At 31.4% G+C, this 13,962-nt stretch overlaps 3 protein-coding genes across 3 annotated transcripts; all 3 read right to left on the bottom strand.

Annotated features, from left to right (window-relative positions):
• Window positions 1-4,158: 4,158 nt before the first annotated feature.
• LOC125845058 (zinc finger protein ZAT11-like) lies at window positions 4,159-4,847 on the bottom strand. Its single transcript, XM_049524475.1, has one exon. The coding sequence runs from the start codon at window positions 4,757-4,759 to the stop codon at window positions 4,268-4,270; it is 492 nt and encodes a 163-aa protein (XP_049380432.1). The 5' UTR covers window positions 4,760-4,847; the 3' UTR covers window positions 4,159-4,267.
• A 1,828-nt stretch (window positions 4,848-6,675) lies between these two features.
• Window positions 6,676-7,404, bottom strand: LOC125845056 (zinc finger protein ZAT12-like). Its single transcript, XM_049524474.1, has one exon. It carries the CDS (start codon window positions 7,324-7,326, stop codon window positions 6,829-6,831), a length of 498 nt encoding a protein of 165 aa, XP_049380431.1. The 5' UTR covers window positions 7,327-7,404; the 3' UTR covers window positions 6,676-6,828.
• A 3,358-nt stretch (window positions 7,405-10,762) lies between these two features.
• LOC125844419 (zinc finger protein ZAT11-like) lies at window positions 10,763-11,209 on the bottom strand. Its single transcript, XM_049523736.1, has one exon. It carries the CDS (start codon window positions 11,207-11,209, stop codon window positions 10,763-10,765), a length of 447 nt encoding a protein of 148 aa, XP_049379693.1.
• Between the last annotated feature and the right edge of the window lie 2,753 nt (window positions 11,210-13,962).

Below are 13,962 nucleotides of genomic sequence, written 5' to 3' on the forward strand. Positions count from 1 at the left end.
AATAATAATAATAAAATAAACACAACATATAAATTGTTCATTTGATTGTTTAGACTGAACAAATATTACTAAGATATTTCAAAATAATATAACGGGCAAATAAAAATAGACTAAGGGAGTAGTACTTTACAAGTGGAAAAGGAATCAATTAATTTGAAGTGAGGGGTTGGTAGGGTATTTGGTAACGCGTTAGTCAATCATGTGGATAAGGAATATTTCAGGTCATTTCATGTGAGCGGAAAAGTAATGTTGCCTTCTTTGAGCTTTCTAGAACACTTCCAAGTAGGAGCAGACGTTCTACTACTCACATGTCATGGCCACATATTTTTTCGGTTAAGGAATAAAAAATTACTCACACTGTTATTTGTTAAGATTGTATAAAGAATCGAGATATTTGTATTTCAAAGTAAATGTTTCGATTCTTTATACAATCTTAGTAAATAAATAAAAATTTATAATAAAAATATAATGTGCTATCATAAAGAAATATACAATATTTATTAATCGAACTTTAACTCAATAAAAAAATAAATTTGAACATGGGTTGTAGTGTACTACTCTTTAATATAATTCTCCTACATAGTATGGACAATTGAGCATCCATTTCTTGATGTAAATGGTTTAAAAAGTTGTAAGAATAATAATATCAATTTTAAATTTGGTTGGTGAGGGTAATGGTTATATTCGATATTATAAATGATTTAAAAGTTCGTAAGAATAATAATATCAACTATAAATTTGGTTGGTGAGAATAATGGTTATATCCGACATAAATGGTTTTAAAGGTTGGTAAGAGTAATAATTATTATCAACTATAAATTTTATTTACGTATGAAATAAATGATAGATAGATATAAAATTGTGGGTTTTCTTTTACAAATATACTTTAGAATATCAATTCATATTCAAATAATTTAAATTTTGAAATATAAAATATGACATCTAATTTAAAACGATGTATTAAGATTGACATTATCAGGGGCTGCGGAAAACACATGGCGTAGCCATTTGTAAAGAACAAATTATGCCTTTTCAACTAAGTACTTTCTTGGTGATGAAAGCAGTGACTTGGAACACACAAGTTGAAACCTAAAGACCAACTAACATGGTTTAGTGCTAATTCTTTAATTAGCAGTAATTAACTAGCAGCAACAGTGTAATAGTACTTTCTTTTAGGTTGGTGATGGTGACGAACGCAATGATATTTGTTATTGTATTTAATTATATTTTAAAAATATATTATTTAAGTTTTACAACATATAAAAAAAAGACAATTTGATATCACATCTCATTCTCAATGTGTGGATGGTTCCTTTTCGTCGTCCTCCTGTTACTTTCATAAATAAGAGTTCGTTTGGATTAACTAAAAAAAAAAAAAAAGTCAAACTTAAATAATTTTTAAGTCAAAAAATAAAAAGTAAGGGAGACTTACATTTGGTTTTTAAAGCCAAAAACAAGTCGGGATCACATATCACCAAAAGTCCATGGATTATAGCACACGAAAAATAGTACATTTAGTCTTTCCCGCATAGAGGCTCGTTTGAACTTGAAAATGCGTTTGTTTGCCCCTCGGGACCAACTCACGCCATTAATAAGATCGTAAAAAATTCGGGATCACGTATCACCAAAAACTCATGGACTATAGCACAGAAAAATTGGTAAATTTGGTCTTTCCCGCCTTGGGGCTCGTTTGAATTTGAAAATGTGTCTATTTGCCCATCGAGACCAACTCATCTATTAATAAGGTCGTAACGGACATCCATGAAAATTTTCTACCAAAAACAAGTCGGGATCACCTATCACTAAAAATGCATGGACTATAGCACACGAAAAATGGTAAATTTGATCTTTGCTGCATTGAGGCTCGTTTGAAGTTGAAAATGCATCCGTTTGCCCTCGGGACCAACTCACGCCATAAATAAGGTCGTAACGGACGTCGATGAAAAATTTCGGCCACAAACAAGTTGGGATCACCCATCACCAAAAATACATGGACTACAACACAAGAAAAATGGTAAAAATAACTTTTTACCGCTTTGGGGCTCGTTTGAACTTGAAAATGCGTCTGTTTGCCCCTTAAGACCAACTCACGCCACTAATAGGGTCGTAATAGACGTCCATGTCGGATCACGTATCACCAAAAATCCATGAACTATGCACACGAAAAATGGTAAAATTTGGTTTTCCCGCTTTGGGGCTCGTTTAAACTTGAAAATGCATCAGTTTTCCCCTTGGGACCAACTCACGCCATTAATAAGTTCGTAATGGACGTCCATGAAAAATTTCGATCAAAAACAAGTTGGGATCCAGTATCACCAAAAATCCATGGACTATAGCACACGAAAAACGATAAAATTTGATTTTTTCCTCTTTGGGGCTCGTTGAACTTAAAAATGTGTCTATTTACCCCTCAAGACCAACTCACGCCATTAATAAGGTCGTAACATACGTCTATGAAAAATTTCGGCCAAAAACAAGTCAGGATCCCATATCACCAAAAAACCATAATGGACTATATATAGCACACGAAAAAGGTAAAATTCAGTTTTCCCTGCTTTGAGGCTCGTTTGAACTTGAAAATGCTTCTGTTTTCCCCTAAGGACCGACTCACGCCATTAATAAGGTTGCAACGAACGTCCATGAAAAGGTTCGGCCAAAAACAATTTGAGATCCTACATCACAAAAATCCATGGACGATAGCATATGAAAAATGGTAATATTTGGTTTTTCGTGCTTTGGGGCTCATTTGAACTTGAAAATGTGTTTGTTTACCCCTCGGGACCAACTCACGCCATTAATAAGATCATAACGAACGTCCATGAAAAATTTTGGCCAAAAATAAGTCGGGATTCCATATCACCAAAAATTCATGGACTAGCACACGAAAAATGGGGAAAATTTGGTTTTTCTCGCTTTGGGGCTCATTTGAACTCGAAAATGCGTCTGTTTGTCCCTTGGGACGAAAGCCATATCACCTAAATATTCCTAGGTTAACATACACGAAAAATTGAGAAAATCGCCTAATTTCTGTAAATTGCCCTCTAAAAACTCAAAATGGACTCCGAAAATAGTGAGATTGTACGTACTGTTCCCCCAACTCCCCACGAAGGGTTCCATAAAGGTTTCACAAAGAAATCGTCCGGAAGTCATATCACCAAAATATTCATGGGCTAACACAAACAAAAACTGAAAAAATTGCCTAATTCCTGTAAATTGCAACTTAAATGCCTAAAATGAACTCTTAAAATGGTAAGACAGTACCTACTTCTTCCCCACTCCCTATGGAGGGTTCTATAAAGGTTTCACAAAGATATCATCCAAGAGTCATATCACCAAAATATTCATGGGCTAACACACAAAAAACTTAGCAAATCGCCTAATTTCTGTAAATTGACCCATAAATACCCAAAATGGACTCCGAAAATGGTGAGACTGTACGTATTGCTCCCCCAACTCCCTACGGAGGATTCCATAAAGGTTTCGCAATGAAATCGTCTGAAAGTTGTATCCCCAAAATATTCATAGGATAACACACACGAAAAATTGATGGGAATTAGGCGATTTTTCTTAGTTTTCCATGTGTGTTAGCCTATTAAAATTTTGGTGATATGACTTCTAGACTAATTTTTTGTGAAACCTTTATGGAACCCTCTGTATGGAATTAGGGGAGCAGTACATACAATCTCACCATTTTTAGAGTGATTTTTGGGCATTTAGGGGCCAATTTATAGGAATTAAGTGATTTTATGAGTTTTTCGTGTGTGTTAGCTCATGAATATATTGATGATATGGCCTCCCGACAATTTTTTTGCGAAACCTTTATGGAACCCTCTATAGGGAGTTGGGGGAGCAGTACATACAATTTCGCCATTTTTAGAGTGATTTTTAGGAATTTAGGGGCCAATTTACAGAAATTAGGCGATTTTCTCAATTTTTCGTATGTGTTAGCCCATGAATATTTTGGTGATATGACTTTCGGATAATTTTTCGCAAAACCTTTTGAGGGAGTAGTACGTACAGTCTAATCATTTTTAGAGTCATTTTTGGACATCTAGGGATCAATTTATATGAATTAGACAATTTTCTCAATTTTCGTGTGGATTAGCCCATTATTATATATTTTGGTGATATGACTTCTGAGAATTTTTTTGCAAAAACTTTAATTGAATCAAACTTTATTACGTTACTGAAGTAAAAGAATGAACGAACTAATTAAGGATTATATATATACAACAAAAATGAATGCAAAATGTCTAAAATGAACTAATTAAATAAAGATTCTCAAAACAGGAGATGCAATGGGTGCCGTCGGCCATAACTTGAAATCAACATTATCATTACGAGGGGTTAAGTTTAAGTCCAAACAAAATATCCTCTTGCTGCTATTCGACTTCGTCAACACTGGTATCATCGTCGACGTTTTATTAATTTCATCGCGATGACGCCTCATGTGCCCTCCTAACGCTTGACCCAAAGAAAACTCCACACCACAAATAGAGCATTTATGCATCTTATTCTTTTTGTTGGTTTGAACAAGAAACTCTCCAAGTAATTTTGGCTTTTTATTATGACTTGCACGATGACCACCTAAAGCTTGGAAAGACGGGAAACGTTTATTGCAAGTCTTGCATTCAAAATCATTAATGTGATGATGATCTGATGATGAAGAAGTGTTGTTGAAACGAGACAAAAGCATTAAAGCCATGGCCTCTACTTCAATTTGCATATTGTTTTCTCTGCTTCTTTTCATAGATGTCATATTATTGAAGATTTTTACAAATTGTATTATCAAATTTAGAAGTTTGAAAGAAAGATTTGAATTTAGAAGTTTAAGAATATGATACTTTTTGGATGGTGTTGCTTCACACACATATATATATATATATAAGTTTGTGTCTTGACTTTTTTGCGTGTGTCTGAATTTTCCTTGTTGGTTAAGTGAGTCAAAGAAAATGTGCAATTTAAAAGAGACAAGAAAAATATTATAATGTTGTGCTTCTTTGAGATTTCTAGAACACTTCCAACTGCCTTCATATGTGTATGGTTGACCAAATAAAGAGTTGAAAAAAAAAACACGTGCATACGTAGCGTCTTGAAAAGGACAATGTGCTTTTCTAAGACTAATTTTATATTACTATTAGGGTCGTTTGATTGGAACAAGTTATTCCGTCATGTATATTACTTATATTTAATCACTATGGCTAATGATGAGATAAATAATACAAGGGTTATCTAATACTTCCAACCAAACATGGGATAAAGTAATCCTATATTTTATCTTAAAAATTGTTACACTTTATACCTCACAATAAACTATTCCTAACTATGTTATTTCTTTTTAATATGTTTTGAAAAGAATGTTATCTTATTATAGCTAGAAATAATTTAACTTATTTGTACTTTTAATGAAATGATTTACAACAACACAAATACGTAACATTTATTTTAAATTACACATTTTTTTTAAAAAAAGAACAAAATAATAACATATATATATATATATTATGTCAAATAAGACGATGTCACCTAAAATGGGACGAAACAAATATTAGTTTCTTGGTTGGTGAGGGTTATGAGAGCAATGTGTTTGTAAACAAGTTGGAAGAGAAAAAACAAAGGCAACATGGTTTAGTGCTACTAGTATTACTGAGTGTCAGAAATCGTTTTGTAGGAGTCAAAGATTCATGAAGGAAAATGACATAAATTGTGATGGAGTCAAATTTTGTTTGGCGGTTGGATATATGATGCAACTAACTTTTTATTTGTATTTTGGTTTTCATGAGATTGTTTTGAACGTAGAGAAATTAATTCAGATTTATTTCATGAGATTGTTTTGAACGTAGAGAAATTAATTCAGATTTATGTCGTGTAAAGTCTACATATATTGAAAAAAAAATTGGAATATAATTTCTTTAATTTTTAGAGTTTAAATTCAAGATTTTTAATTAATTAAAAGTAGGGATAAACTTCATTAATGACCGATTTTTTCCCATCAAAATCACTTAATTATGTTTTCAAACACAAAAATTATAAAACATTGTCCCAATTAACACAAAAATCACATATGACGGAAAATAACTTTCTATGGAAACTCTTTATGATATTTTTTATTTTAATTTAATAAATATGAATTTAATTTTAAGCAATTGACTCGATCCATATCGGATGGATACTATCCTTTTACGATTTCTTTATTTTATCTTTAGTGTTATAAATACAAAATCCAATTAAATATAACCGATCCAATCAAAATTCAAGCGCAAAAATTAAAATACTAAAAACGTGAATGAATTTTAAAAAGATTATGACAAAATTATTACTTTGGATGCAAGTAGTATAGTAACTATTAATCCGTTCGTAAAATTGAATTTGTATTTATTATATTAAAAATACAAAAAAAAAAGTATTACCCATAAGTTGAATTTTCTGACGTGTATTAGTAAAAGTAAAGTTTGAGGGTTTTATGTTAGAAAACATAATTAAGTGGTTTTGGTGAAAAAAGGCAATTTACTTTTCAAGTGTAAATATTTTTTGTTGGTGCCTTTACATTTTAATATTATAAATAATATAATATTAAGTCATCACAAAATGTTACAATCCTCTCAAATTGTGTAGCATTTGGCTTGTCATGTTGATGGCATATAATGTTTTCTTTGTTCTCATTAGTTAGTGGTAGAATGTGATTATTATGACAACTATGATATTTATATATATATGAATTTGCCTTTGGACTAAATGAATAGAAAGAATTCCACAAATAACTGCATGTAGCTAATTAATTCTCCTAATCCTAATTAAAGGTTAATAACAAGATATAAGCTATTTTACTTAAATAAATATTCGCAAGACGGGCGATGGAGCCTCTTCCATGGGCCATAACTTCAAATCATCAACATTGTCATCATCATCATCAGGTGTCATGTTTAAGTTCAACCCAAAAATATTAATCCTCGTGCTGCTATTTGACTTCTTCAAAATTCGAATCATAGTTTTTTCAGGTGTAATTTTATTAATTTCATCACGGTGACGCCTCATGTGTCCGCCTAATGCTTGACCCAAAGAAAACTCCATACCACAAATAGAACATTTATGCATCTTATTCTTTGTGTTGGTTTGAACAAGAAACTCTCCTAGTAATCTTGATCGTTTATTATGACTTGCACGATGTCCACCAAGAGCTTGAAAAGATGGAAACCGTTTATTACAAGTCTTACATTCAAAATTATTATCATTGTTTAAACGCGACAAAAGCATTAAGGCGCAATTAGCCATAGCTTCTGCTTCCACTTGTCCATTATCTTCTCTTCTTCTTTTCATGGCTGTCATGTTTATACGAATCAAAAATGAAAATATAAGGATTTTTTTGTATACTAAGTTTTTTAAATGGAGAATTTAGAAGTGAGAAATGATACTTTTGTTGGTGTTGTTCCACATATATATACAGACAAAAGTTTTATGTGGAATTTAATATAGTACGTGTTATCCAAGATTTGTTGTTTCCTTTTTACTTATTGATTAAGTTAGTCACAAATTTAATTAATAAAAATTGTCGTTTTCAAAGTAGAGCTCACCGTGTTTGAGTAATAAAATAATGTGTGGGGGAATATTTTTCAGGTAGTTTCGTTGAGCTTTCTAAAACAACATATTTGCTTACGTACTCCTAGTCCTACCACTTTTTCTCAAAGTATAAATTATTTTTTGTAATTTAAAAATAACTTAACTTTTCTCAAGTATCATAGAATACCAAATTTTTTTTCATAAAAAAAAAAAAAAATCATTCGATTTTGCCTAAATATCGCATGGTAGCCCACCAGATAATTTTTTGCAGTTAACTTTATTTAAGTATCATATAAAATGTCTCTTTGCTTCCTATCTGTTATTAAGCATCAGTGCTTAGCAATTTTAATTACTTTGAATTAATGTAACATTAATAATAATTAGCTTTTTTTTCTCTAATTGGAATGAACGTTCCTTCTAGTCCTATATGTGGAAAATAAATTTTTCTACCAAATTTAAGGTATTTAAGTCAACTCTTGAAATTGAACTAACGTTTGGTAATTAACATTCAATACTAGAGAAGAATGATTGAGAGGCATATTCTTGATTTGAAATTTATGTATTTTTCTAACGATTTCAAGTTAATAAAATAATATAAATTATTGATTTCACATTTTTAAATATTTGTAGATATGTAAAAAAAATATTAATAATATATATAGTTATAGAGAGTCTATGCACAAAGCCACAAACTACTGAGTTCACACAAATCCGTAATGACCTATCTACATCGAACAAATAAAAATAGACGCCAGAAGTAGTACTTTACAAGTGGAAAAGGAATCAATTGATTTGAAGTGTGGGGTAGGTAGGGTACTCTATTTGGTAACGCGTTAGTCAATCATGTGGATATATAAGGAATATTTCAGGTCATTTCATGTGAGCGGAAAAGTAACGTTGCCTTCTTTGAGCTTTCTACAACACTCCCAAGTAAGGGCGGACGACGTTCTACCACTCATATGTCATGGCCACGTATCTTTCCGGTTAAGGAGTAAGAAATTATTCACACTTATATTTGTTAAGATAGTATAAAGAATCGAAAAATTTGTATGAAATACAAATATATAAATATCTCGATTCTTTATATAATTTTAACAAATAAAATACAATATTTATTAATCGAACTTTAACTCAATAAAAAAATAAAATTTAACATGAGTTACAGTGTACTGCTCTTTAGTATAAATCTCCTACATAGTATGGACAATTAAGCATCCATTTCTCAATGTGAATGGTTTAAAAAGTTGTAAGAATAATCATATCAACTTTAAATTTGGTTGGTGAAGGTAATGGTTATATCCAATATTATACATTATTTAAAAGTTGGTAAGAATAATAATATCAGTTATAAATTTGGTTGGTGAGAATAATGGTTATATCCAACAGAAATTGTTTTAAAGGTTGATAAGAGTAATAATTATTATCAACTATAAATTTTATTTATGTATGAAATAAATGGTGGATAGATACAAATTAAAATTGTGGATTTTCTTTTACAAATATATTTTACAAAATTAATTTTTATATTCAAATAATTTAAATTTTGAAATATAAAATATGACATCTAATTCAAAACGACGTATTAAGATTGACATTATCAGGGGCTGCGGAAAACACATGGCGTAGCCATTTGTAAAGAACAAATTGTGCATTTTCAACTAAGTACTTTCTTGGTGATGAAAACAGTGACTTGGAACACACAAGTTGAAACCTAAAGACCAACTAACATGGTTTAGTGCTAATTCTTTAATTAGCACTAATTAACCAGAAGCAACAGTGTAATAGTACTTTTTTTAGGTTGGTGATGGTGACGAATGCAATGATATTTGATATAGTATTTATTTATATTTTAAAGATATATTATTTAAGTTTTATTACAACACACAAAAAAAAAGACAATTTGATATCATCTTATTCTTAATAAGTGATTAATTAATAAGTGTGGGTTGTTCCTTTTCGTCGTCCTCCTGTTACTTTCGTAAATAAAAGCTCGTTTAGATTGATTTTTTTTTTAAAAAAGTCAAACTTTAATGACTTTTACGTAAAAAAAAAAAAAAAAGTAAGGAAGACTTACTTTTGATATTTAAAGCCAAAAACAAGTCGAAATCACGTATCACCAAAAATTCATGGACTATAGCACATGAAAAAGGGTAAATTCGATCTTTCCCACATTGGGGCTCGTTTGAACTTGAATAATGCATCCGTTTGTCCATCGGGACCATTCCACGCCATTAATAAAGTCGTAGCGGATCTCCATGAAAAATTTCTGCCAAAACAAATCGGGATTACGTATCACCAAAAATCCATGGACTATAGCACACGAAAAACGGTAAATTCTATTTTCCCACTTTGGGGCTCGTTTGAACTTGAAAATGCGTTTGTTTGCCCCTCGGGACAACCTCACGCAATTAATAAGGTTGTACGAATGTCCATTAAAAATTTCGGCAAAAACAAGCTGGGATCCCGTATTACCAAAAATTCATGGACTATAGCACACAAAAATGGTAAAGTTCGGCGATTTTCTTAGTTTTTCATGTGTGTTAGTCTATGAATATTTTGGTGATATGACTTCTAGACTATTTTTTTGTGAAACCTTTATGGAACCCTCCATATGGAGTTAGGGGATCAGTACCTATAGTCTCACCATTTTTAGAGTGATTTTTGGGCATTTAGGGGTCAATTTATAGGAATTAAGCGATTTTATGAGTTTCCCGTGTGTGTTAGCCCATGAATATTTTGGTCATATGGCCTCTCGATGATTTTTTTGCGAAAGCTTTATGGAACCCTCTATAGGGAGTTGGGGGCCGTACATACAATTTCACCATTTTTAGAGTTATTTTTAGGAATTTAGGGGTCAATTTATAAGAATTAGGCAATTTTCTCAAATTTTTGTATGTGTTAGCCCATGAATATTTTGGTGATATGATTTTCGGATGAATTTTTTGCGAAACCTTTTAAGGGAGTAGTGCGTACAGTCTCATCATTTTTAGAGTGATTTTTGGACATCCATGGACCAATTTATATGAATTAGACGATTTTCTCAATTTTCGTGTGGATTAGCCCATTAATATATATTTTGGCGATATGGCATCCTAGAATTTTTTAGCAAAACTTTATTACGTTCCTGAAGTAAAAGAATGAACGAACTAATTAAGGATTATATATATACAACAAAAAGAATGCAAAATGTCTAAAATGAATGAAGTTAAATAAAGATTCTCAAAACAGGAGATGCAATTGGTGTTGTTGGCCATAACTTGAAATCAACATTATCATCACCAGGGGTTAAGTTTAAATCCAAACAAAATATCCTCTTGCTACTATTTGACTTCTTCAAAATTGGAATCATCGTCTTTTCATCTGTAATTTTATTAATTTCATCACGATGACGCCTCATGTGACCGCCTAATGCTTGACCCACTGAAAACTCCACACCACAAAAAGAGCATTTATGCATCTTATTCTTTTTGTTGGTTTGAACAAGAAACTCTCCGAGTAATTTTGGCTTTTTATTATGACTTGCACGATGACCGCCTAAGGCTTGGAAAGACGGGAAACGTTTATTGCAAGTCTTGCATTCAAAGTCATTAATGTGATGATGATCTGATGATGAAGAAGTGTTGTTGAAACGAGACAAAAGCATTAAAGCCATGGCCTCTACTTCAATTTGCATATTGTTTTCTCTGCTTCTTTTCATAGATGTCATATTATTGAAGATTTTTACAAATTGTATTATCAAATTTAGAAGTTTGAAAGAAAGATTTGAATTTAGAAGTCTAAGAATATGATACACTTTGGATGGTGTTGCTTCACATATATATAAGTTTGTGCCTTGGCTTTATTTTCCTTGTTGGTTAAGTGAGTCAAAGAAAATGTGCAATTTAAAAGAGACAAGAAAAATAAAATAATGTTGTGCTTCTTTGAGATTTCTAGAACACTTCCAACTGCCTTCATGTGTGTATGGTTCACCAAATAAAGAGTTGAAAAAAGAAAAACACGTGCATACGTAGCGTCGTGAAAAGGACAATTGTGCTTTTTTAAGACTAATTTTATATTACTATTAGGCTCGTTTGATTGGAACAAGTTATTTCGTCATGTATATTACTTATATTCAATTTCTATGGCTAAAATGATGAGATAAATAATCCAAGGGTTATCTAATACTTCCAACCAAACATGGGATAGAGTAATCCTATATTTTATCCTAAAATTATTACACTTTATACCTCACAATAAACTATTCCTAACTATGTTATTTCTTTTTACTATGTTTTGAAAAGAATGTTATCTTATTATGGCTAGAAATAGTTTAACTTATTTGTACCTTTAATGAAATGATTTACAATAACACAAATATGTAAAATTTATTTTAAACTACAAATTTTTAAAAATATATGTATAAAAAAATTAAAAAAAAATAATAAAAAAATATATATAATAAATATTATGTCAAATAAGACGATGTCACCTAAAATGGGACGAAACAAATATTGGTTTCTTGGTTGGTGAGGGTTATGAGAGCAATGTGTTTGTAAACAAGTTGGAAGAGAAAAAACAAGGCAACATGGTTTAGTGCTACTAGTATTACTGTCAGAAATCGTTTTGTAGGAGTCAAAAATTCATGAAGGAAAATGACATAAATTGTGTGATGGAGTCAAATTTTGTTTGGCGGTTGGATATATGATGCAACTAACTTTTTATTTGTATTTTGGTTTTCATGAGATTGTTTTAAAGAAATCAATTCAGATTCATGCTGTGTAAAATTTATATATTGAAAAAAAAAAATAGGATATAATTTCTTTAACTTTAGAGTTTAAATTCTAGACTTTTAATTAATTAAAAGTAGGGATAAACTTCATTAATGGTCATATAATTATGATTTTTTCCCCACCAAAATCACTTAATTATGTTTTCAAACACAAAAATTATAAGACATTGTCCCAACTAACACAAAAATCACACATGACGGAAAATTCAACTTCCTATGGAAACTCTTTATGATATTTTTTATTTTAATTTAATAAATATGAATTTAATTTTAAACAATCGACTCGACCGATACTAACCCTACTTCTTTATTTTATTTTTAGTCCTATATAAATACTAATCCAATTAAATAGAGCCGTGTAATGACCCGAAAGGTCATTTTGGTGATTTTTCGTGGAAATGACTATTTTTTCCTTTCGGTAGTTGCCCCGAGTCCCATGTTTTGTGGTTGTAAAGTTGGTTTGAGGAAAAGTTGGTAAAAAGTTGAGTTTTTGAGAAGTTGAGTTTTTTATGAGTTAAAGTTGGTTAAAAGGTGCTTTTTCGAGTCATTCGGAGTTTCGGGACTCGGATCGGATTTCCGTCGATTCCTGCAGTTTTAGAATGTCGAAACGGGTCTGTGTGAAGTTACAGAGTTGAATTTGGAGTTGAAACGAAGAATTGAGGTCCTAAGTTGCTAAAGTTGTGAAATTGTGATAAAGAGTTGACTTTGGTCAACATATGAGGTTCCGAGGCTCGGATTGAAATTCTGAGAGTACCGTTGGTTTCGGGAGGCGATTCTAAGTCTAGAATGAGTCTTGGTTGAATTTTTAGACGCTCCGTTTGAGTTTCGAATTTTTTTGGCGTTAAGCTAGTTTCTTGACATCTTATTGAATTTCGGGTCAAGGAGTCCTCGAATTCAAATTCCGACGGTTCCATTGAGTCCGGAACGTCGAATTTAGTGGGGGTACATATTTAGTTTGTGTGCACGAGATTCCGAACGAATCCCGAGGGTCCAACGGGGACTTAAACTTTGGTGTTATAATTGTGTTTCAGCTGCTGTGTATTTTAGCTGCAACAGCAGTTTCTTTTCCTTTTTTAAAAGCCAAAATCAGTAGCTAAATTTCCCCCAACTTGAAAAATACCCATTTCTCCATTTGTGCACTTTGAGAGCTCGAAAATAGGTGATTTCAAGTGGGTTTTCGCAAGGAATTCATTGGGTAAGTTATTTCTAACTTATATCTTTGATTTCCATCGATTATTTATGGATTTTAACATCAAAATTTGAGATCTCAACTGAAAAATTTGGGGTTTTTTGCCTAATCCGAATTTAATAGAAAATTTGAGTTTGTGAACTCATTTCAACTCCTTTTTCGAAACGGTTTTCACTATTGGATTCTAAATTTCTTGGGGAACATTTTTCACTAAAAATTTCCAGATTTCGAGAATATTTTTCGGAACGAGATTTTTTTGACCATTTTACCCTTTTCTCCAAATTTCACGATATTGGTGTTGTTAGATTCGTATTGATTGTGAGATTCCATTTATGAATAGATTGTGGTGATTTGGAGCGTGCTCGGAAGGGTAAAACTCAAATTTGAGTTACTAGTTGAAGTGTTTTGAGGCAAGTGACTTCTAAACTTTGTTAAACTCTTAGACTAC

This window comes from Solanum stenotomum, chromosome 11, assembly GCF_019186545.1.
Source record: "Solanum stenotomum isolate F172 chromosome 11, ASM1918654v1, whole genome shotgun sequence".
Classification (NCBI taxonomy): domain Eukaryota; kingdom Viridiplantae; phylum Streptophyta; class Magnoliopsida; order Solanales; family Solanaceae; genus Solanum; species Solanum stenotomum.